This window comes from Rana temporaria, chromosome 1 (genome assembly GCF_905171775.1).
Source record: "Rana temporaria chromosome 1, aRanTem1.1, whole genome shotgun sequence".
In the NCBI taxonomy this organism is placed as follows: Eukaryota; Metazoa; Chordata; class Amphibia; order Anura; family Ranidae; genus Rana; species Rana temporaria.
The window spans coordinates 240,054,110-240,079,331 of record NC_053489.1 but is presented as its reverse complement, the minus strand read 5'-3'; the positions used below and the strand labels follow the sequence as shown (position 1 = coordinate 240,079,331).

At 40.7% G+C, this 25,222-nt stretch overlaps 1 protein-coding gene across 1 annotated transcript; it reads right to left on the bottom strand.

Annotated features, from left to right (window-relative positions):
* Positions 1 to 217: 217 nt before the first annotated feature.
* Positions 218 to 21,257, bottom strand: NEFH (neurofilament heavy chain). The gene is made up of 4 exons (XM_040351954.1): positions 20,242 to 21,257; positions 16,467 to 16,666; positions 13,797 to 13,921; positions 218 to 4,283 (listed from the first exon to the last, which is right to left on the bottom strand). The coding sequence occupies exons 1-4, from the start codon at positions 21,014 to 21,016 to the stop codon at positions 1,808 to 1,810; spliced, it is 3,576 nt and encodes a 1,191-aa protein (XP_040207888.1). The 5' UTR covers positions 21,017 to 21,257; the 3' UTR covers positions 218 to 1,807.
* Positions 21,258 to 25,222: the final 3,965 nt, after the last annotated feature.

Here is a 25,222-nt window from a genome sequence, read left to right as displayed (position 1 = left end):
TATAACATTATTTTAAAAATTAGCACATATCACAGGCAGCTGATCGCTGCCTGTGAAAGTGTACTCGCCGCCGTCATTAGCTCTAAAATCGTATTTTTCGTTTTGATGACGTCACCGCGCTTGCGCATTGTAGCCCCGCAAATCCGGCATCTGAATGTGTGGCCGATTTTCATTTCCATTCTTTCCGGCCCTGAATGTGAAAAGTGTACTCGCCGCCGTCATTAGCTCTAAAATCGTATTTTTCGTTTTGATGACGTCACCGCGCTTGCGCATTGTAGCCCCGCAAATCCGGCATCTGAATGTGTGGCCGATTTTCATTTCCATTCTTTCCGGCCCTGAATGTGAGCGAGCTGCGTGGGCGAGCTTCCCCTCTGTCCGCAGAGGAGAAGTCTCGCAATGCTATAGTCCTCCTGTTCCTGATAATCCCCCTCCCGTGTGACTGAATATTGCCGTGTATCACGGTTGCTGCGGTAACAGCAATCGACATCGAGGCTTGGTAACGGCTATACGGCGCATGCGCGAGATTTAGACCAGGGAATCAGGAAGGGCGGAAGTGTCGTCAGATAAGGATTCACTCAGCAGCACTAACAATGGCGATTTCTATGTCCGGAAGGAGAGAAAAAAACAACGGTTGTTAAAAGGTATTTGCGGGCCTCGTTTTTCACAATCTTATATGCAATATGCATTGCCATGCCCTTGTGTGACATGCTATTTAAAAAATCTAAAAAATCGTCCGGGGTTTACAACCGCTTTAAACATAGCCTGGTTACATGATTCATTGAAATGCTGGAAAACAGTACTCAGATTCTCATTAATTTTCAAAAGTTTATCAGAAATGTAGACACTACAGCAGCTTATGCAGCTGATTCTATTTGAATATATATGCTATGCCAGAATATAAAACAGTAGAATGTAGAGTCAATGGACTCTACTGCTGCTGCTGAATTTTTAAGGTCTTAGAAGATTTCACAAGAATCACGGCACCACTTGAATTGTCTTTACAATGCGTACCATCGAATTAAATAAGGTGGAAATTTTCCAGTAACTTTTTTAAGTGTTGGTCAATGTTAATTTTTTCATACATGTATGTATCTCTAGGCGATTTTTCGTTTTATCTGTGTGGCAGGAGATCTGCATCAATAATTAGAGCTTCTATGTGCCCTGCAGACTACCACAACCTAACAATTGATCTGACGGTAACTTTTAAGGCTACGCATGGCAACATTTTTGTGAAGTATTCTCACACTGACCTTCCTTTAAATTCTACACATTTTATACTGTAACTTTCCTTCCAATCGACTCCTCCTGTGACTACTCTTTAGCCCAAAATCAATCCTCCTGTATCAATAATTTCTTTAGCCTTTCCCTTTCCTCTTATATATGTTAGTGCCAAAATGTACCCAGGGTTTTTCATGAATCACAAAATTATACCTACATCCTATAGTCATAGCTATCTTTGCAAGTGAAATAGATAGTGCAATATCATTTTGCCATTGCCCCCTTTTTGTCACCCTTGGCATATACCCCATAAGCATATTCTACGTGATTGGTAGCACATAAGTGTTGCGGTTTCTTAAGAATAGGTTTGAACCACTGAACTAGAGCACCCTGCAGAGCTAATGTTGCTCCTGGTCACTCTAGTGCGTGGCTGGCTTATTGTTCATTCTGCTCATCAGAAATACAGTGGGGTTCACCAAGTCAAGGTATAGTCTCTGAGGTTGACAGTTCCAGAGTATGATTCTTGGATCTCTAGTGACCTCTTTGGTGGATCCAACCAACTGCTTGGTCTAGTCTTTATTAGTCTAGTTTATTTTGCACCTTTCTTCCCTACCTGAGTTGAGTCACTATCTACTTGGTCTGTACCAGAAGACTTCTCACTTTTCTCTACCTTACTAGTTGAATCACTTGTCTTTAGTGACTTTTCTTTTTTTTGTGATGATTTATCTTCTACTTTAGATGAACCTTTTTCTTCTGTTTTTACTGACAGTTTGCCTTCTTCTTTAGCTGGCTGTTTTTCTTCTACCTTTGCTGGCTTTTTATCATCTACTTTAGCTGGCTTTGCATCTTTTTCTTCTACTTTAGTAAGTTTCTTCTCTTCCTGCTTAACTGGCTTCTTTTCATCTTTCTTTGTTGGCTGCTTTTCCTCTTCTTTTTCTTTTTTTTTCTCCTCTACTTTAGCTGGTTTCTTTTCTTCAACCTTGGCTGTTTTTTTCTCCTCTACTGTGGCTGGTTTCTGTTCTTCAACCTTGCCTGCTTTCTTTTCATCTTCTTTAGTTGGCTCCTTTCCCTCTGTTTTGGTTGGTTTCTTCTCTTCTGCTTTAGGAGTCTTTTTTTCATCCTCCTTAGCTGGTTGCCTTTCCTCTACCTTGGCTGGTTTCTTCTCATCAGCTTTAGCTGGCTTCTTTTCATCCTCCTTAACTGGTTGCTTTTCCTCTACTTTAGTTGGCTTCTTCTCTGCTGCCTTATCTGGCTTCTTTCCATCCTCTTTAATTGGTTGTTTTTCCTCAACTTCAGCTGGCTTCTTCTCCTTTATATCTTCCTTGGATGGCTGTTTTTCTTCTACTTTAGCTGGCTTCTTCTCTTCTGCTTTAGCTGGCTTCTTTTCATCCTCCTTAACTGGTTGCTTTACCTCTGCCTTAGCTGGTTTCTTTTCTTCGTCAATAACTGCCTGCTTTTCCTCAACCTTGATTGGTTTCTTTTCTTCCTTCTTAGCTGGTTCCTTTTCTTCATCTTTAGTGGATTTCTTCTCATCTGCACTAACCAGTTTTTTTTCTTCCTGCTTAACTGTTTGTTTTTCCCCCGCTTTGTCTGGCTTTTTCTCCTCTACCTTAGCTGGCTTCTTTTCTTCTTTTGTAGGTTGTTTTTCCTCTCCCTTAGCTGGTTGCTTTTCCTCTGCCTTAACTGGTTTCTTTTCCTCTACCTTACTTGGCTTCTTGTCTTCTTCCGTAGTGATTTGTTTTTCTTCTACCTTTGCTGGTTTCTTTTCTGCTTCTTTGATGGTTGGCTTTTCCTCTGCTTTAGCTGGTTTCTTCTCTTCCTCCTTGATTGGCGTTTTTTCATCTGCTTTTGCTGGTTTCTTTTCCTCTTTTACAGATGGCTGTTTCTGTTCTTCCTTAGAAGGATGTTTTACTTTCTCTTCAGCTGGTTTTCCATTCTCTTCCTTGGCTGGTTTCTTTTTTTCTTCCTTTGCAGGTTCCTTTTCCTCCAACTTAGATGGTTTCTTATCCTCTGCCTTATCTGACTTTTTTTCTTCTTCTTTGGTAGGTTTCTTTTCCTCTGCTTTTGCTGGTGTCTTTTCTGGTTTCTTTTGTTCATCTACCTCTGCGCTCTTAGTCGTTTTTTTTCCCTCTTCCTTAGCTGGTTTCTTTTCCTCTTCCTTAGCTGGTTTCTTTTCTTTCTCTGTTAAAGGCTTCTTTTCTTCCTCCTTGGCTGTTTTTTTGTCTTCTATCTTAGTAGCATTTGTATCCTCTTCCTTAGGTGTTTTTTTGTCTTTAGCCTTCTCATCTTCCTTTACAGTTTTCTTGTCATCTTCCTTGGGAAGCTTCTCTTTTATTGTGTCCTCTGCAAGGCCTCTGTCATCTTCCTTAGTAGGTTTCTTCTTTTCATCTTCGGTGTCTGACTCCTTTTCTTCTTTTTTGCTGGCAATTTTTTCCTCCTTTTTAGAAGGCTCTTCTTTTTTTGCTGGCTCAGATTTCTCTTCTTCATTTGGTTCCTCCTTCACTTTTTTCTGCACGGATTGTCCACTCTCACTCTTTCCTGATTTCCCCTTGTCTTCCTTTTTTGAGTCTTTATCATTTGTTTCTTTATCTTTTGCTATTTCTTCAGGTTCCTTTATATTGCTTGGTTCCTTGATTTCAGGTTTCTCAATTTTTTCATTTTCTTCCCCACCTTCAGTTGATTCACTCTCTATGTCCTCTGTCCCCTCTGTTGATTTACTATCTTCATGCTCTCCTTCTTTCTCATCTTCTACTTCATCCACTTCTGTTGTTTCATCCTCCCCCTCCTTCTCAGATAGCTCCTTGGGTGTGTTCTCACCTGTTGCAGATTCCTTTTCAGGAGATGGAATTATTTCTTCTTCTTCTTCTTCTTCTTCTGTTACCTCCTCAGTGACATGCTTCTCTACAATTACAGTTTCTTTATCTGATTTCTCCACAATCTTAATTTTTTCTTCTTTTTTCACTTTAATATGCTTTGGTGTACTTGGGATTCTTGGAGTTCTATCGTCAAATGGAAAATGATCAAAACTTGTTCCAATGCGACATTCTTCTCCTTCCAGTAGTTTTCTAGAGAAAAAAATAGCAAACATGCTTTATGATATTGTCATGCATGAGAGCTACTATAATACAGTCAGAACAGTTAAAAAAAATTATAATCTCAACAATAAAAATCATTGTATGTTCATATTTAGCACTATATTGTCTGGAAAGTTCAACTAAGAATCTTATCACTGGATCATTTTACATTTAGTTTAAAGTATTATACACTTTCAAATGTTTTTTTTTTTTTTCACTAGGTATTAGTGTAGTTATATTCCCTGTGTCATTTGTTTGCCTTACCTTGGAATGATGGGCTCACATGGTGTGGCGGTACAATTCCCCTATGTCCATGTATTCATTCACCTAGCTTGTCCCTATGTGCTAAAATAACAGGCAATGTTTTGTTTCTTATCACGCAGCATCATATCTATGTGATTTCCTCTGTGTTGCATCACTAATGTTGCTGTGCAAATGTGATAAAAACACATCTCTTCCAGCATTGTGATCTCTCTATGAATGCACTGCATGTTTGTGGCTGTGTTAAAGGTAATTACTGCACCTGCATCAGTGCTAGACTGAGAGACCCAGGGACTGTGGAAATGAAATTTCTTCACAGAAAGTGTCAGTTCTTAGACTTCCCACAAAGGTCATGCATTAACTTGTGCAGTGCCATGCAGTGTCATCTTTAAAAACTGATATTTATGACACCAGAATGTGAAGATTTAATACACTGTCACATACATTGGCGCATATTTGCGGCAGGAGTAGCGTATAGAGATACTACGCCGCCGTAACTTACTTTTTTTTTCGAAACCCTCGAAGAATCCGCGCCGTAAGTTACAGCGGCGTGGTGTAAATTTGGCGGCGTAAGGGCGCGCAATTTAAATGGATGTGATGGGGGCGTGTTTTATGTAAATACGTCGTGACCCGACGTAAATGACGTTTTTTTTAACGGCGCATGCGCCGTCCATGGGGGTATCCCAGTGCGCATGCTCGAAAATAAACCGAAACAAGCCAATGTTTACGACGATGACGTCATTCTTCGCGACTTACAAACAAACGTAAAACAAACAACGTAAAAAATTTGACGCGGGAACGACGACCATACTTAACCACTTAAGCCCCGGACCAATATGCAGCCTAAAGACCCAAGGTGTTTTTACAGTTCGGGACTGCGTCGCTTTAACAGACAATTGCGCGGTCGTGCGACGTGGCTCCCAAACAAAATTGGCGTCCTTTTTTCCCCACAAATAGAGCTTTCTTTTGGTGGTATTTGATCACATCTGCGGTTTTTAGTTTTTGCGCTATAAACAAAAATAGAGCGACAATTTTGAAAAAAAAGCAATATTTTTTACTTTTTGCTGTAATAAATATCCCCCAAAAACATATATAAAAACATTTTTTTTCCTCAGTTTAGGCCGATACGTATTCTTCTACCTATTTTTAGTAAAAAAAATCGCAATAAGCGTTTATCGATTGGTTTGCGCAAAATTTATAGTGTTTACAAAATAGGGGATAGTTTTATTGCATTTTTATTTTTTATTTTTTTTTTACTACTAATGGCGGCGATCAGCAATTTTTTTCGTGACTGCGACATTATGGCGGACACTTCGGACAATTTTGACACATTTTTGGGACCATTGTCATTTTCACAGCAAAAAATGCATTTAAATTGCATTCTTTATTGTGAAAATGACAGTTGCAGTTTGGGAGTTAACCACAGGTGGCGCTGTAGGAGTTAGGGTGCACCTAGTATGTGTTTACAACTGTTTGGGGGTGTGGCTGTAGGAATGACGTCATCGATCGTGTCTTCCCTATAAAGGGAATGACGCGATCGATGCGCCGCCATAGTGAAGGACGGGGAAGCCGTGTTTACACACGGCTCTCCTCGTTCTTCAGCTCCGGGGAGCGATCGCGACGGAGCGGCTATAAACAAATAGCCGCGCCGTGGTCCCGGATCGCTCCCCGAGCGGACCCGACCACCGCATGTAGCGGGGGGGGTCCCGATCGGACCCCCCACCCGGTAATAGGCGAGGACGTACCTATACGCCCATGTGCCTGTACGTGCCATATTGTGGACGTATATGTACATGCGGTGGTCCTTAAGTGGTTAACATTGAGTACGCCTCATATAGCAGGGGTAACTATACGCCGGAAAAAGCCGAACACAAACGACGTAAAAAAATTCGCCGGCCGGACGTACGTTCGTGGATCGCTGTATCTAGCTAATTTGCATACTCGACGCGGAATTCGACAGAAACGCCTCCTAGCTGCCGGCGGAAAAATGCACCTACGATCCGACGGCGTACTAAGACGTACGCCTGTCAGATCGATCCCTCATTCTGTCGTATCTTGTTTTGTGGATACAAAACAAAGATACGACGCGGGAACTTTGAAATTACGCGGCGTATCAATAGATACGCCGGCGTAATTCTTTTGTGGATCTGGCCCTGTGTGTTCAGGTCAGCAAATTACACAATGAAACTACAAGATTAATGTACATCTTATGCACATGAACAACACAAGGTGCACGTAGGAAGGTTAATAATGCCTTTAACTCAATAAAATTGTCCAAAGCTCATTATCTGAATATTTGTGCGGCTGTTAAAATTTAATACAAATTAGGCTTAAACTGATACTAAACACATAGGGCCAGATTCACGTACGAGCGCGTAACGTTGTGCGGGCGTAGCGTATCCTATTTATGCTACGCCTCCGCAACTTGGACGGGCAAGTGCAGTATTCACAAAGCACTTGCTCCGTAAGTTGCGGCGGCGTAGCGTAAATGGGCTGGCGTAAGCCTGCGTAATTCAAATGTGGAAGAGGTGGGCGTGTTGTATGTAAATCAATCGTGACCCCACGTAAATGACGCGCCTAACGAATGGCGCATGCGCGTGCATGCTCAGTATCACGTCGAATTTACTCCATAAGATAGGCCAGGCCCATTGCCTGTGACGTGAACGTAACCTACGCACAGCCCCATTCACATACGACAGCGTAAATATTGCACCCAAGATACGACAGCGTAGGAGACTTACGCCGCTCGTATCTTGGCCAAATCTATGCGTAACTGATTCTAAGAATCAGGCGCATAGATACGACGGCTCACATTCGGACTTACGACGGCGTACGTGGAGATACACCGTCGTAAGTCCACTGTGAATCTGGCCCATACTCTTTCCTTTACATTGTCCCTTCTATTTCTGTAAAAAACGTCAAAATACTTTTTCCTAATCGTCACATGACCAGATCTTTCTCAGCCTGTCTGCAGGGAAACATAAGCAGGAGGAGCTTCTGATCCTCTGCTTCTGGTCACATGTTAAAAAAAAAAGACAAAAAAAACAACAACCTTTGGAATACAGAGTAAAAATAAATAATTAATATCAATAAACTGTTTTAAATTGTTATATAAATATAAATGGTGAAATTAAATCTTAATTATTATTTAGCAATAACATGGTGTGGGCGGATTTCTGCCAGTCGCAGGCTGTGCCACACCCCTCCAGCCTGTGTCTTAGAATAAGAGGTGAATAAGATGTGAAGCCTCCATTTTTCTACATGTAATAACCTGGCCCTAGTGTGTTTAGCTGTTTAGTGGGCATGGAGGAGGAGGGAGGAAGTGAGCCGTCATTTACCACTGTGTATACACCTACATGTGTGACTCTATAGTCACATGGGCTGATCAGATGTGATAGGGAAATGCTCAGCATAGAAACTCACTGATGAAATGCTCAGCATAGAAACTCACTGAAAACTGAGCATGTGCAAAGCTGCCAACACAACACTGCTCTGCAACGTCCCTAACTGCATTGGAGACTTGAACAGAAGGGGGAGACAGAACAGTAGGATCAACCAGGTTTTTTGCAGAAAACAAATATTATAGTGACTGAGTGAGTATGAACAGCATATAATACAACATTTTTTTTATGATGTGGGTTTGGTAAAACTTTAAAGCAGTGGTTCTCAACTCCTGTCCTCAGGACCCACCAACCGACCAGATTTTAAGTATTACTTTGGGGAGATGCAGACTAGAATACTGCAATACTGAGCAGAAAGTGATATCACCTGTCATGTATTTCAGTTATCTCGCAAATCTGGCCTGTTAATGGGTCCTGAAGACAGGAGTTGAGAACCACTGCTTTAAAGTATAAATGTACCAAAATAAACAGGTAATGATTTGTTGCTGGTGGGTTCAGCCAGCTCCAGGCTTCTTGGGCCAGATCCTCAAAAGAGATACGCAGGCGGATCTGCTGTTCCGCCTGCGTATCCCTGTTTCTATCTTTGGAACTGATCCACAGAATCAGTTTCCAAGAGATAGTAAGAAAATGAAGGCAGGTTTAATAGTTTTACACTGCCGGATCTTAAGATGCAGTACCGCGACCGCCGCTGGGGGCATTCATCGTCGAAATTACGCGTCGGGTATGCTAATGAGGAGTTACGTCGATCCTCAAAGCTTTTTCACGTTCGCTACGTCGCCGCTACGTTAGTTTCCCGTCGCTTAGTTACACTTTTGTAAAGCAGCCCTACTTTTACACAGCAGGCGTACTGCTGTGTAAAGTATGGCCATCCTTCCCGCTTCTAATTTTTAAATTTTACGTCGATTGCGTAAGCCATACGGGAATATGGAAATACGCTCCGCTCCGCGCCGATCAAAAAATGACGTCACGTCGCGCAAAGCACATCGGGAAATTTGCGTCACAAGCATGCGCAGTACGTCCGGCGCGGGAGCGCGCCTAATTTAAATGGGACTCGCCCCATTAGATTAGGAACGCCTTGCGCCGGACGGATTTGAGTTACACCGCCGCAAATTTCCAGGTAAGTGTGTTGTGGATCGATACCTAACTTAGGAAATTTGCAGCAGTGTAACTTAAATCTGTTAAGTTACGTTGTGCTGCGGGGCTGTGGATATGGCCCCTTATTCGTAAAGCAAAATGGCACTTTGGACACACCCTGCCTCCTTTGACTTCTTTTATGTGTAAACAATTTGAAGAGAAGGCAAAAATACGTTGTAGAGTAAAATCAAGAAATACATAAATTGAGATTATGCAAAAGCAGTTGACCCCGTGTCTCCTATTAGTAATAATACTAGGTAGAATTTATGTAAATGGTTTAAGAACTGATAAGAGAAGGCACAGGATAGTTGTATATAAATAAAAGGTATATGCAAAAGAAATACCTATGAAGCAAATTAAACCTGAAGTCCATAATCAATAATTCTAACTCTTTACTTTTATCTTTAGGGCTGCCAAAGAGACTCTAGCAAAAGTTAAACCATACTGACAATTTCGCAGGTTAAACAGAAAATGTCATGGTACTAGGTCAACAAAAAACTACCATACTTTATGACACAAACTCAAAAAGTAATGGTAATCATGGGCCGAGCACTACCTTTCCAACAATTTAAACCAATCACTGCTATATTATCTTAAACAGTTTTCTTTTTTTCAAAGAGAATAGGTGCAGGAACTATCCCTTTTTTAGCCTAGGTTCACACTGCTGCGAATTCAAAATCGCGGTAAAATGCGCGATTTTACCGCGATTTCGCGGCTGCGATTTTGCCGCGATTTGCCGCGATTTCGGGCTGCAATTTAATGTAAATCGCGGCCCGAAATCGCAAAAAGTAGTACAGGAACTACTTTTTGAAATCGCAGATGCGGCGTCGCACTGATTAGGACAGTGCCATTGCCGACAATTGCCGCCGATTTGAAATGCGATTTGACATGTCAAATCGCATCTCAAATCGTTCCAAATCGTACCCAGTGTGAACCAGGGCTGAGTCTCCCTTTGTTTCCAGCCCCTACCCACTATCGACCACCGTTCCTTTTAGAGAATACAGAACCAAGTATAATTTTGTGGTGTTAAGTAATTTGTTTGTGATAACAAGAAATACAGTGAAATAGATCCCCTGCAGCCAGCAAAAATAGACCCCAATCAGCAATAGATCCCCCCACAACAATGATTACCCCACCACAATAGACACCCCCAGAAACAATAGATCTCCCATAACATTAGACCTCCATCAGCAACAACAGATCTCCCAGCAGCCAGCATCAATAGACCTCTCCTTCAACAGTAGATCCCTCCCAGCAACATTTGACCCCCCAGCAACGTGAGACCTCCCTGCCCCAGCAACATAGACTCCCCACTAGCAACACTACACCCCACCAGCAACAATAGATCCCACAGCACCCAGCATCAATAGACCCTCCAGCATCACCCCTTGCCATTACATATATTCAGTACTAGGGGTGCCAGAACTCTGTTCCCCCGTGTTCCAGCTGAAAAAAAGCCCTGATCCTAAAACAAAAGGGAAGAATTAGAAGAGAGGATGAAATGCCAGTTAAACATAACTCCTCATTCTTCTTCCTAGACATCCTGGACACCCTTTACTATCCCATTTTTTCTATTCACTTTCTTCCTATCATTCTAAAAGTCGTATTTAAATACTGTCCAAATAATTACATTTTGGTATGCATTTGCTGGGTCTACCGAAAAGATTCAAACAAAAAGCTATTCAGTGGCAAAAAGTATGTAAAGATCTCGGAAGATTGGGAACAGGTGAGAAAAACTGAGAGGAGGGTTCACAAAAATAAGTGAAACTGTACTGAAAATTAAGGGGGTTGTAAACCCTCGTGTTTTTTCATCTTAAGGCATTCTATGCATTATGGTGAAAAATCTTCTGTCACTGACCAGCCCTCCATTTTACTCACCAGAGTCTGTTCGTTCCCACGCCGGAGACGCGCTCACGCTCTCTGCCCATTGTCTCGGCTCTTGATTGGATAGATTGATAGCGCAGCCATTGGCTCCCGCTGCTGTCAATCAAATCCAATGATGCGGGTGCTGGGGGGCGGGAATGAGTCGGGCATTCTGTGTCTATGGGCAAAAATACTGGAAGTGTGCACGCACGGTAACCCCCAGGGAGAAGCGTGCATGCACGGTAACCCCCAGGGAGATCGCTTCTCCTAGGGGGTTTCCCGATGCGGAGAGGAGCCGAGATCGCCATTGGGGGACCCCAGAAGATGAGGATCGAGGCACCCCCTGTGCAAAACGAACTGCACAGTGGAGGTAAGTATGATATGTTTGTTATTTGAAAAAAACAAGGGTTTAGTAACCCTTTAACTCTGCTCAAATAATATAATCACATAAGTCAATTTCTTAAAGACAGAAGTACTGTAAACATTGTTGTGTGTGTAAATTTTAGCTTAGAGGCTAAGGAGAGCCTGTCAACGATGAAAAAGGAGCAAGTTCCACCTGCTGGCTCAATCTTACAAATAAAAATAAAGAAAACACAAAATCGTCATAAGCAAGTTGTACCTATCTAAAAAAGGAAACATATTTTCATAAATATTTTGTAGTCCTGAACATATTAAACACATAAAGAAAATATATAGTAAATAACTATACATTCCCTTTAAAAGAGAAACTAAACTTTTGAAGCTACACAAAAATAAGGTGTGCAGAGGGCAAAGGACCAGCTACCAGTATTGCCTGTAGTCTCCCAGCAGCTGTGTCCCTGTGTGGAGAAGGTCACATTGGTAGAAGCAGGGTTTTGCGTCCTCATGTCAGGGCCTCCACTAAGGAGAACAGTGAGCAGCACAGTAGTGTCATCACCAAATCTCACTCTGAATCTCATGAGATTAAAGCAGTTGTAAACCTGCAAGGTAATGTTATAATGTGCTAGTATGCATCGCATACTGGCACATTATGTTAAACTTACCTTAAAACAAAGCTCTTCCAGCGCCGAGATGTCAGCGCTGCAGACGCTCTCATACACACCCGTTTTGCTTCTGGGTTTGCGGACTCATGCATGCGGGAGTCGCTGTTCAGGGCACAGTGCTCTGAAGAAAAGGCACCGGTGGCCGTTCCTTCAGAGTGCATGTGCCAGTGATGTCACTGGCTGCATGTACAATAAATATCTCCTAAACAGTGAACGTTTACTAGATATTTACACTACCCCTATGTAAGCCTTATGATAGACTTACCTATAGGTAAAAGCAAGAGACAGAAGCATACTTCCACTTTAATAGTCAGAGGCAGCAGTGCCTTAGATCCACAACACAGATATATAGCTATGATGCAGTAGACACTGCCTTGACATACTCACATACCAGTAAACTGCTAGATTTCAGGAGGTACATTTTTAGTGTGGCTGAGCCACTGTTAACATTTCAAAATGTCCTTAAAACATAGAAAATATGCACTTTTTGAGTTCAGTTCCACTTTAAAGTAGAAGGAAAGTCTTAACAATAAATCAAAATGACTGCAAATCTTTGACTCCTCTGTGCAAATGTGCAGAGCCGATAACGAGGCTGAATTAGGTAGGCTGGCCATACACTATACAATTTTCTTGTACTATTTTCCTTTAGATTTACCAAAACCATATAATATGAGGGCAAACCTAAACATTTTCAATTTGCATGCAATTAGGTAGGTCCTTGCACTACATACTTAAAGGCAAGGCTAACGGAAATTGAATGAGGAATTTGTATAATGTATGGCCAACTTTACAGAGGTGACAACACCTGGCGGCATCCTTAACTCTAGGTGTTATCGGCGGGGAGAGAGTTCCTGCCTGCCAGTTGTACGTTTACACAGAGCTTTGCGGTCATGTGACCGCATAGAGAAAAGGTATTTACACATGCTAAAATGTGTGCAGGGCAATAGGAAACAACATTTTAAAGTTACTTTTATGTTAAACCTTTCTTACTAATTTAAGTAATTAATTATTATTAATAGGGGTGCACCCGAAATGGAAATTTCAGAACCGAAACGAAACCAAAATAAAAAACAAATTCATAGACCTAGTCAGCACCTTGCATTTAGTGAGGGCTGAGGCGAGGGGTACATTAATCATAAAGTTGCACTAGTCAAATATAGTCTGGGACTGGTGGTTTGTGACAGTCAGTCCCAGACCTTACCTTAACTGCTGGCGTTAGTGAGTTCCGCCGTCGGGTGATGAGCAGCTTGCTCGGAGTCACGTGGGGTTGGATGGCGCCCAGCCCCCACAGAACGCGGACTTGACTGAGTCTGAGGGGACACACATGGACATCCGATGGTCAGACTCGCACCTGCCAGTGGCTGCGACGCTGGCAGTGGCAGAGCCAAAGGGCAGGGGAAACAGGAAGTGAGCCGTACGGATGGTACCTAAGTCCGGCCCTGGAGGTGGGTCATTATCGGCCATTTTTACAGTTGTTTTGGCATGTCCCCATAAACACTATTTTCGGCCGATATATATCGGCCACCAATATATCGGTGCATCCCTAATTATTAATCTAATAACCCGCCTCCTTTTTGTGTATAATATGTATTTCCCTAATGGAATTTCATGAAAAAAATCGGAAGTGGCTCAACTAAAATTCTATTTAGGTATAGAAGTTACATTTGAGCATCAGCAATCCTGTAACAAGATCTGTCCTTTGTTTTTACAAGTCGTTAGAATGACAACATTATACATATAAAATCTTCAGCAACAAATGCAAGAGTTTTTTACTGGAAGTATATTGATAACATTTAGTTCTATCTAGGTTCTCCCTTTTATACCTGTAGGCTGCAATCTCTATATCTAAGGCCATCTTAACATTCAGTAAATCTTGATATTCCCGAATCTGTGCACCCATTTCCCATTTAGTGTTTCTTAGCTCGTTTTCCAGTTGTTGCAGAGTGTCCTGTTGTAAACAAAAAGATATTTAAAGAAATATTCTCAAAACCATAACACACAAAGGGGTTTCATCATGTTACTAAAACAAAGTGCGAATTCTGATCATAGGAGATAGATAGATAGATAGATAGATAGATAGATAGATAGATAGATAGATAGATAGATAGATAGATAGATAGATAGATAGATAGATAGATAGATACAGTGCCTTGAAAAAGTATTCATACCCCTTTAGGTGGACGGCCATGTCTTGGTAGGTTTGTAGTTGTGGCATACTCTTTCCATTTCTGGATTGAACAGTGCTCCGTGAGATGTTCAAAGCTTGGGATATTTTTTTATAACCTAACCCTGCTTTAAACTTCTCCACAACTTTATTCCTGACCTGTCTGGTGTGTTCCTTGACCTTCATTATGCTATTTGTTCACTAAGGTTCTCTAACAAACCTCTGAGGGCTTCACAGAACATATGTATTTATACTGAGATTAAATTACACAGTGGGCTTTATTTACTAATTGGGTGACTTCTGGATGCAATTGGTTCCACTAGATTTTAGTTAGGGTTTTCAGAGTAGAGGGGGCTGAATACAAACGCACGCCACACTTTTTAGATATTAATGTGTAAAAAAAATTGAAACCATTTATCGTGTTCCTTCCACTCCACAATTATGTGCCACATTGTGTTGGTCTATCCCATAAAATCCCAATAAAATACGTTTACATTTTAGGTTGTAACATGACAAAATGTGGACAATTTCAAGGGGTATGAATACTTTTTCAAGGCACTGGACTTATCAGCACAGTGTAGAGATTTGCCTTTGTTATTTCCATTTGACTGTGTAGGATGATGTGCATCATTCAACTTATTATAGCAAAACTATTATATATTTTTTTGCTATCACTTTCTCAACAGCCCCAAAGTTGCCATGACTTAAAGTGGTATTTACCCAAAACCAAAAATGGAATAAATTGCAGCTTACCAATCATGATGGTGAAGTTGTACTGTGGTGTAAATTGCTGTATGTGGCTAGATGTGGTGGCTGAATTAGTTGTCTTTATTAGGCTTTTTCCATCTGTTTTTCCCTGGTGATCTAGCCAATAACATACCTCCTGTATTATACAAACACCACTCTGGATGAAGGAGAACGGGGGGCAGATTTGGACAGCAGCATTGTCAGTCTGAGGGAGGGGAGTGTTAGAAGTACTAGCAGATTTAAATAAAGTAACAAATTGAAGCCGAACTCCAGCTAATATACTTTTACAGCAAAAATTGTATTGATTTTTTTACCTTTTGGGATAAAGATTTTACATAAATAAATAAAAGCTGATCATTTTAAACATCCTTGTCAGTGTTAAATTGTCTGTCTCATGCCTGTAACTCCAAGAGAGCTTTTCTGTTCAAAAACCACAGACTTGCTACCTAGAGGACCACATGAAAATGGAAGCAAGAAAGCCTAAAAAAGGAAACTAAGACTGGCCATATACAGTTCAAATCCCAACCAGTTCAGCAGGAACCGCACAAAATTCAAACCGTTAATGGGCAGACTGAATGTGCCAAGTTGATTGATCAATCACCTTGGGTACAATCAGCCTGCTGGATTTTCTTGTGATAATTGCTAGTGGCTGCTATAGTCGCTAGCAATAATCACGGCTGCCCCCGCCCCCTGCAGTGAGAATACAATTGCTGATTTCCCTATCAGCACTGTATGGGGGAATTGTATATGGCCATACATATATTACGTATTAGGCAAACAGCTAGCAAATCGAATGCCTTGTACACACGATCGGTTTTCCCGGCGGGAAAAAGTCTGCCAGGAAAAACCGAGGGGAAAATCGAGAACCTGCTTGGTAGCTTTTTCCCCCTACACACAGCCAGGTTTCCTGGCAGGAAAACTGCCATGAGAGCTTTGGTCGGGAAACCCGGCCGTGTGTATGCTCTAGTGCAAGTTTTCCCCATAGGTATACTGCCGGCTTAAAAAACGCTGGGAATCCGGCAGGAAAAAAAGAGAACCTGTTCTTATTTTTCCCTCCAGGATTCCCGGCGGTTTTCTTGTCGGGAAAACTGCGATGGAGCGTACACATGGCCGGTTTTCCCGGCCAAAAGCTGTCATGGCAATTTTCCCAATGGGAAAACCAGTCGTGTGTACGAGGCATCAGAATTGGTAAGTTGCAATATAATATAATAATATATTAGGCAGGTCAGCTCCTGTTCTAGATATCATATACCAGATCCCAAACCAACCTGTGTTTTGTATGTACAGTATGCAGTAAATCTCAATGAAGTGCCCCAACAGTATATTTGAAACATAATTTACTCAATAAAATGACATACTGACATTTGTTTTAGCATTTGGGGGTGCATGTTCAAATTATATTTTATTACATGTTACGTGTTACAGCGTTGTCAAATTCTATAGGTATTGATTTCTAGAAAAATAGTGGGTCTTCTTATAATGAAATAATGAAAATGCAGTGTTGTTTGTTGCATTTAAATAAAATTCTAAAGTGCATTTGTGTATAACCATGGCTGAAAAAAGCACAGACTAAAAGTTCTACCTGATAAGATGACACTTCTGCCTGGTGACGATCCTCTAGATCCATACATTGGCGCTCCAGGGATTGCTGGGATCCTTTGAGAATTTCCAACTGAGTGATCTGACTCTGTAACTGGTGTCGATAATTGGTGATCTCATCATTAGCAGAACGGATGGCGTGAGTATTGACATGGGAAGCCTCATTTAGTTTCTCCAGGTTCACTGTAAATCATTTATTAGTAAATCACTGTAAATACTTTGTTATGAAATAAACAAACACAAAATATATAGATTACATAGGATAGCAACAGCACACATTTGCCATCTACTATTTATGCCAGTTGCTTATAAATAGCTTAAGAAAATGGGAAAAACATCATTTTGGCTATAAAAAATATGGTAATAGCTGATCTGTAAACCCTACCAATGAACCTCTCCTTTTTGCTATTTTTCGGTTAGCTAAATACTGTATACTATTAAAAGCAATTTGTTATATCTGTTTAATAAGATCAAAAATTCTGTTGATCCTGCCAGTAATCCAATGCTGTCTTGTGTACTCTTCTGTTTTTATGTCAAACAAGGTTGTCAGGAATTCCACTAAGACTACACAACGCCTTTTTCTAATGTTATAGACCAGGAGTCTCCAAACTTTCTAAACAAGGGGCCAGTTTACTGTCCTTCAGACTTTGGGGGGGGACTAAAGTCCTAACATTAGTGGGAGAAAATAATGCCCCATCTTTGATGTTAGTGTGCCAATTGTTGGTGTATTGGGAGGAATTGTGCCCCATCATTGTTGTCATTGTGCCCCATCGTTAGTGTCATTGGGAGGAATTCTACCTTATTGTTGGTACCATTGGGCCCAATTGTTGGTGTCATTGGGAGGAATTGTGCCCAATCATTGATGTCATTGGGCCTAATTGTTGGTGTAATTGTGAGGAATTGTGTCCAATAATTGGTGTCATTGGGAGGAATTGTGCCCCATCATTGGGCCCAGTTGTTGGCATCATTGGGAGGAATTGTGCCCCATCATTGGGCCCAATTGTTGGTGTAATTGCGAGGAATTGTGCCCCATCATTGGTGTCATTGGGCCCAATTGTTGGTGTAATTGCGCGGAATTGTGTCCTATTGTTGGTGTCAGTAGGAGGAATTATGCCCCTCTATTGGGGTCAGTGGATGAAATTGTGCCCCAAGGGCCAGATACAAGCAAGCAATCACATCTGGCCCCCAGGCCACAGTATGGAGATCACTATTATACACAAAGTTAAACAGGAAAGTATTCTGTAGTTTTGTCCAAGACTGACAACGTTGTTCCTAAATAGATACAGTACAGCGATTAAGCAATGTCACTGTAGGGCAGGAAGTGTGATCATGGCAGGATCACTAATAAAGGGAAAAACAAATGAAGCCACCACAGCTAAAGCCTGATAAGTTGAAAATATGAAAAATGTGTTTTAGGGTTTAGACACACTTAAACATATCTCATAGATTGTCACATATGTTACATGGGGTGACACAATGATCAATTCATGGAGTACATAGAGCCACAAAAATAACCCCTGTGTCAGTTGGAAGAACAGGTTATATGGTTTTTAAGGCGCCCTTAAACTGGGCTTCATCTAGGTTTGGGTTTTATGTCCCCACTGCCATCTTTATAGGTTTACTACTAATTACCAGCCTATGTTATTGTGCTTTCGATGGTGATCGTGTCATGATCATTATTAATATTAAAATATCAAAAGAAAAAAAAATAATGAGGTAAGGCACTTAATAATACCATACAGCACCAATGATAAGGAATGTAAATAAAACTACATCAGTTCCATAAAGGTACAAGTAATAGCAGTGGTCTCTTGAGCTTGCAGGGGTAGGCAGAGTCAGGATAGGAAACAAACCTTTAATGCCAAATAAGAGCTGCATAGGGCTGCTATGGTTAGTGTTCCACCCTTGGGAAATATTGCTGATTCACATCTGCTGTCTGCGTCAGCAAATAGGGATGTAAGGAAATACCCTCAAATTGGCTGCACCCCCTCCCATCTCTTCCGATCTATCCGTTTTTTTTCCATCAAACATTTATAATATACTTGAAAGGAAACTCTATATTATACCATGCCAATTTCAATCCAAGTGCCAAGAAGACCACTTTAAAATGCATTTTCTTTAGCTAAATAAAGATATAACATACATTTTACATCATCCCTTTGGAATTGGTGTCATCAGTCTCCAAACCTAGTCCTCCTATGACGCACCCAGTATCCTAACGCACACCGAAATAACAGGTTCTTAAATAATATAATTCCACAGAAACCATAGAGAAACACTAAACTGGTTTTAAAAATAAATCTATTGAAATATGTATAACCCAAAAGGCACTTTCTATTGCTCTCAGCCTCCTTCAAATCTTCAGATTCCTTTGCTTCTGTGATGCGACTTCCTGTTGGCTACATTTGTTCTCCCTGGTCTCACTGTATGTAGGAATGTAGTCACCTTCTCTTGCTGGCTCAGGAAATGGTCTAGGGACAATTTTATGAAAAAAAAGCTACAAGGCCATTTTGCAGCGGATGGGTATGGATTATTTTTGGAGAATAAGCATGTCATTTAGGATCCCTTTAAGGGCTCTTCACTTTTTGCTTTGAAGCTCCACACAACATCATGCAATAGAGGCCTGACCACCATCCATGTGCTACACTGATTTTGAAATGCTGTCAGCAATCAACATATTTAACTTTTTTTGCTAGATTTGTGCTACTCATTAAATCTGTGTTCCTTTCCCTAATAACATGGCTATACTTTTTTTGATTTGAGAAAGTCTATCCTGTGAAACGTCTGAATATATATAACCTCTGCCTCTGCTAGTGGAATGACGCAGAACTACAATGACCTGAAGGAGATTGCTGAAAAGATGCTGGATTGTGGATTAGTATGGCATTTCAGTACTATACTAATGTAATTCAGCTATTATATGCTGTTCTAGTCTCTAAGAGCATATTCGTAGTTCTAAAATGAACAGGCAAGCCAAAGAAGAATTCCAATGCAGTGTATTTGGCCAATTCATTTCTGTTCTGACAAATGCGAAAGCACATGACTGAATGATGCTGCGACGCTGCACTGCAGAACTGCTTCCTAAGACCATCATCAGCATCCCAAGGTAAATCTCACTGCTATAGTTGTATAGATTTTCATTTGTTTTATTATTGTTTTGTCTACCATAACTCTAGAAATAACAGTTAGCCAGTTTTATCTCATCATTCATATCATTCTACTGTTATTAGCAGAATTTCCTGTACAGGTCTGCTAGATGAACACACTTGCATCAATTACAGGATTTTCTCTTAGTGACGCAAGATTAGCACCTTCTTCCTATTACTGCACAAGAGAAGATCAAGGGGAGGGGCAGGCACGGATATAGAACCTAACCATGACTCAGGAATTTCATCTGCAAAAAAAGTAACCTCTTCATAGCCTGAAGACATAAACCCATTCTCAGTATGCATTTGTCTTCATCAATGCTAAAGTAAGTTTTTACATCACATAGAGACAACAGTAAATGTAAAATAATCTGTACAATGCAGTTTTTCACAAATTTTCTAGGAACTATGTTGGAAGTTTTAAGCTGAATCAAAAGAGAGAAGTAAATAAAATATCAAGAGAAGACAGCATGCAGGTTCTCTATCTAGTAAAGGGTCTGTCTCCAAGCTATTGAGATATGAGAGGTACAGGAGATAGCCAAATAGAGGTTACTGTCTGCAATTTACAAGATTGCTAATGCTAGGTTTTATCTTCTGCCCCATCTCACTCACCTTTGAACCATTCACCAGTCTGCACGTTGTTTCTACCTATGTGGCCTTCCAGTTGAGCTCTGATCTCTTTGAGAGCAGTTGCCAGGTCCAGACCAGGTAGCTCTCCCAGTTGCTGAGTTGTGTATTGGCTACCTTGTATCTGGTTAAGAAGGTCTTCAACATCCTCCTGGTGACCTTTGCCCAGGTGGGTGATCTCATCTTGCAAAGCTTGCACCTTTCTTCCAATCTGCTCACTCTCTAGGCTGCACTCCTGTAGGTATTGCCTCAATACCCTCTCTGCAGCTAAAGTTTCTTCCTTCAGTCTTTCTTCGTCTTGTGCTTTCATCCTTAGCATCTCAATATCCTCACTTATTCGATCTTTTTCCAGCTGCTCTTGACTATTTTCAGAGTTGATTGTAAGGAGCTGGTTACGCATGTCTCGGATCTCCCTTTCATATAACTGCCCAATGGCAGAGATACCAGCCTGCTGCTTTCTAAGTTCGGTTGCTTCTTGTGTTAAGCTGTGATTTTGTTCTTCCAGTCTCCGCACCTTATCTATATAGCCAGCAAACCTGTCATTCAGCCCCTGCAAGGCCTCTTTTTCATCCCTTGGCCCATTTGAGGGTTCAGGACTTTCACTGTAGGAAAGGCCACTTCGTCGACTCCGAGTCTGGGACTGGAAGCTGCTACTGCCACTTTGGGTGAGGGAGATAGAGCTAGAGCGAAGATAGGCATCTCTAGGGGGTCTGCGATAAGTGATGGGACCCATGGAGCGTTCCAGGCCGAAGCTGAGCATGATGAGGTTATGGAAACAGAGAGAAGTCAAAGGAAAATACAAAAAAGTCAAGAAAGAGTAATCTGATGAAAGAAATATGCAGTGATTATAAAATGAGAGAAAGCCAAGAGGATGGAAATTCAGAGATGAAGATAACTGAACATGCACTGGGTGAAAAAATCTGCACAGATGAAAGGTTCAGTCCAGGATCTAATGCACACACACAGTGAGAGAGATGCAGGGCACTGCGGCAGATAGAGGACAGCATCAGCTTTTATACTGCAGCAAACTTCTCAACTCAGCAAAGCAGAGACACCACCCCTGCATCACACTCATCTTACACGCTGACTCTGAGCGAGCACAGCATCCCACATTGACATCACAGGACCAGCTCTGGATAGATGCAGCCCTTTGCATAAAGGGATGTACACATGGAGGAAGGGATTGCTATATGTTACATAATATCTTAAGATGCTAGTTCAATATATCATAATCATATATGCTTTTCTTCCATTTTAAGGACAGGAAAAAATAAAACTATGCTAAAAACTGATTATACAAACAAATGGGCTCATCAAACATTTCATCATTCTTTACATTATTTAAAAAGCCTAACATTTTTGTAATGAAAGGATAAAACCACTTAAAGTCATCAGCTTGTGAGAAAGACTTACTGGGCAGTACAGTGTTGTAGCCTCCCCAGCTTTCTCAAAATGTATCTGCGTCAAAAAAAGGGAACATTGTTTTCTCTTGCTTTGGTGGAACTAAAAGTCCCAGCATGCCCTGCCACCACCAAGCTGATAACTACAGTATCTGCTGTGCATGTTAGGTGGATTTCTAAGCCAACTATTGGTTTTCTCTTTTGCCATAATCTTTGTCTCTTGTTTGATTGGGTATGATTTATAAAACTTCATAGCTCTTTTCTTATTTCTCTAATTTTCAGTTACACATCCTGGGTTATTAATGCTTTTATGCATAATTTATTGATTTCAGTGTATTTATATTGTTCGTCACTCATTTTGTGTAACCGTGTAAGAATTAAACATTTGTTTTAGAACCTAGCACTTTATAAAATGGTACTTTAAAAGAGAAAAAGGTTGCATTTTCTAAAATAAATTTTCATGATAATGTCGCCAAACTGCCAGTCTATTACTTCCTCCAGATTATTTATCCTTACAAACTCCGTAGGGTTGATTTACTGAAGTGTAGAGATTTTTCACTTAACAAGTTGATTGACCATTTAAGAATAAATAAATTTCCCGCGATGTCCATCATCTTGTTCAACGAAGGGTTTACTAGAACCAATGAACATCAGATGTTTTTCCAGGAGCGCCTACCCCTAATGTTCTCTCACCAAATAACAATCTTGAACGCAAAGGCAAAGGAGAGAAGGATATGGGAATCCCACCTATTTATCAAATATGTAGTACTCACCGATATTTTCGGGGGGTGCAATCAAAAATATAATGTACCAAGAGAGAAAAAAAACAAAAAAGAAAAATGACTGCTGCACACCCTTAAGAGTTATTACTACGTTTTATTAAATATCAGAAAATAGAGCATAAAAGGCATTAAAAACACACAGGTAACCAATAATGGTATAGTACCCTAGAAGTGACCTGAGAATACACTCACAAAAGCGAGACGGCAAAAATCAGTGACAAATTGAAAACTGGAGCTTGATCATCCAATAAGGAGATCTAAGTCCATAACTCACCCATTCACCCTCCACACAACACAAAGAGACCCCCCACCCCAAGCACATATAAAACCCCCACTGCTATCAGTAATCCTAAAGATTTCCACACCATGCGGTGGTTCCCTGTAACTACAGGTGAAAGTACCACCGTCTAAGTGGGAAAAGTTGCAAAAAAGAAAAAGCTCAAAAATGGGGACATGAGAGGGATCCACTATATAGTGGTATAGTAATACTGCTCAATTGGAGATAAATGGCAAGTGATAAATCAGATGAGAGAGATATAGTCCCAGGGACCACAGACAATTCTACTAGGCTGGAGAAAAAAAGTGGTATATATTTATATATGTCTCTGCTCTTCAGATGGGTCGCCGCATCTGGCGTAAACAGTTATTCAATTTCCATCAGATAGTAACTGATAAGGAGGCATTCAACAAAAATATATATTTGAGACACTGTAGTAGTGATCATTAAGTATCAGAGTTCACCTATGCTGCACTTGAGAGGACTATGCAACAATGTAGCCACAGTTGATTGACGGGTTCCCATTACTTATGGGTAGTGTCCATTCTAACGGTTGAAGTTGTACTCACTGTTGGACTGTAGTGAGTACAACTTCAACCGTTTATTTTCTGTGGAATGCTGATCAATTATCTGCTCACCAACAGTGTATATATCAACACATCCAATATTCGTGTAAGCCTAATTGCCATTAGCAGTTCAACAAGATTTCAATATCTGATGGACATATCTACTTGATATATTAGAATGGACACTACCCATAAGTAATGGGAACCCGTCAATCAACTGTGGCTACATTGTTGCATAGTCCTCTCAAGTGCAGCATAGGTGAACTCTGATACTTAATGATCACTACTACAGTGTCTCAAATATATATTTTTGTTGAATGCCTCCTTATCAGTTACTATCTGATGGAAATTGAATAACTGTTTACGCCAGATGCGGCGACCCATCTGAAGAGCAGAGACATATATAAATATATACCACTTTTTTTCTCCAGCCTAGTAGAATTGTCTGTGGTCCCTGGGACTATATCTCTCTCATCTGATTTATCACTTGCCATTTATCTCCAATTGAGCAGTATTACTATACCACTATATAGTGGATCCCTCTCATGTCCCCATTTTTGAGCTTTTTCTTTTTTGCAACTTTTCCCACTTAGACGGTGGTACTTTCACCTGTAGTTACAGGGAACCACCGCATGGTGTGGAAATCTTTAGGATTACTGATAGCAGTGGGGGTTTTATATGTGCTTGGGGTGGGGGGTCTCTTTGTGTTGTGTGGAGGGTGAATGGGTGAGTTATGGACTTAGATCTCCTTATTGGATGATCAAGCTCCAGTTTTCAATTTGTCACTGATTTTTGCCGTCTCGCTTTTGTGAGTGTATTCTCAGGTCACTTCTAGGGTACTATACCATTATTGGTTACCTGTGTGTTTTTAATGCCTTTTATGCTCTATTTTCTGATATTTAATAAAACGTAGTAATAACTCTTAAGGGTGTGCAGCAGTCATTTTTCTTTTTTGTTTTTTTTCTCTCTTGAACGCAAAGGCAAGGCATCTAATAGTAACTGTAGAACCTCCACCAGATGACACAAATATGCGCTTACCAGATGTGAATGACCCTCTAATTAAAGAGAAGTCAAACAAAACACCAATAATGTGGTCTCGCAGGGATACCACCTCAAATTGTCCACAAAAGGTTGGCTATAACTCGGATTCTCATCGACCGGAAGACATCAGGTGTGATGAAATGCCTAGGGCGGAGCCTGCTGTGACATCATCATGTAACTGGAAGTTCTCTCACAAGTGATTTCCTCATCGGCAGAAAATATTTGTGTTGTCTTGTGGAGGTTCTACATTTACTACTGGATACCTTTGCTTTCAAGAGTCTTATTTGGTGGATGTGGTCACATTCTTTCACTTTGTCTTTGGATATCCATAAATTTTCTCACTTTAGACATTAATAATTAATTTGTTCACATAACACTGGGACATTTTATATAATGAATTATCACTTTTGAATAACGTTAATTATATAATTATTCAATCACATAATTATTAATTTATGTGAATTTTTTTTTGTTGGTGAAAATAGGAATTAGCATAATATTTTATTATACTATCTTTGTACTATGTTTAATATCTCACAGTATGCTTGCAGCTTATTCTATTTTTCATTTTTACATTGACCTACGTGCAGTTTTCATTATTTATAATCACTGGTTAAGCTATGAGTCAACTGAAATGCAATTAATGTGTAAGGGGAATTAAAAATACATGGTTTTGCCTGCATATAATTAGATGATAGAAGTGAACATCTTATTCACTAAGCTAAGTGAACAGTCTCTACAGCCTTGGTGCCCAACATGTGGCCTACATCCCACTGGCAACAAGGAAAGGCTCCTGATTCATGGACCACATCTCTCATCTACAAACAGATGTCCGCGGTTCCTGATGTGCATGCAGCATTTCTGTGCCAGAGGTGTCTGCTTACCAGCACTCTGCGTTGC

Bases quoted from the DNA above. Each gene is read 5' to 3' on its own strand.
- NEFH (XM_040351954.1), bottom strand. From the start codon at position 21,016: ATGCTCAGCTTCGGCCTGGAACGCTCCATGGGTCCCATCACTTATCGC. The intron at 13,922-16,466 runs GTAGAACTTTTA...TGTTTACAACAG, and splicing joins CAGAAGTGTCATCTTATCAG to GACACTCTGCAACAACTGGA. The intron at 4,284-13,796 runs GTATAAAAGGGA...TTTTTTCTCTAG, and splicing joins ATAGAGATTGCAGCCTACAG to AAAACTACTGGAAGGAGAAG.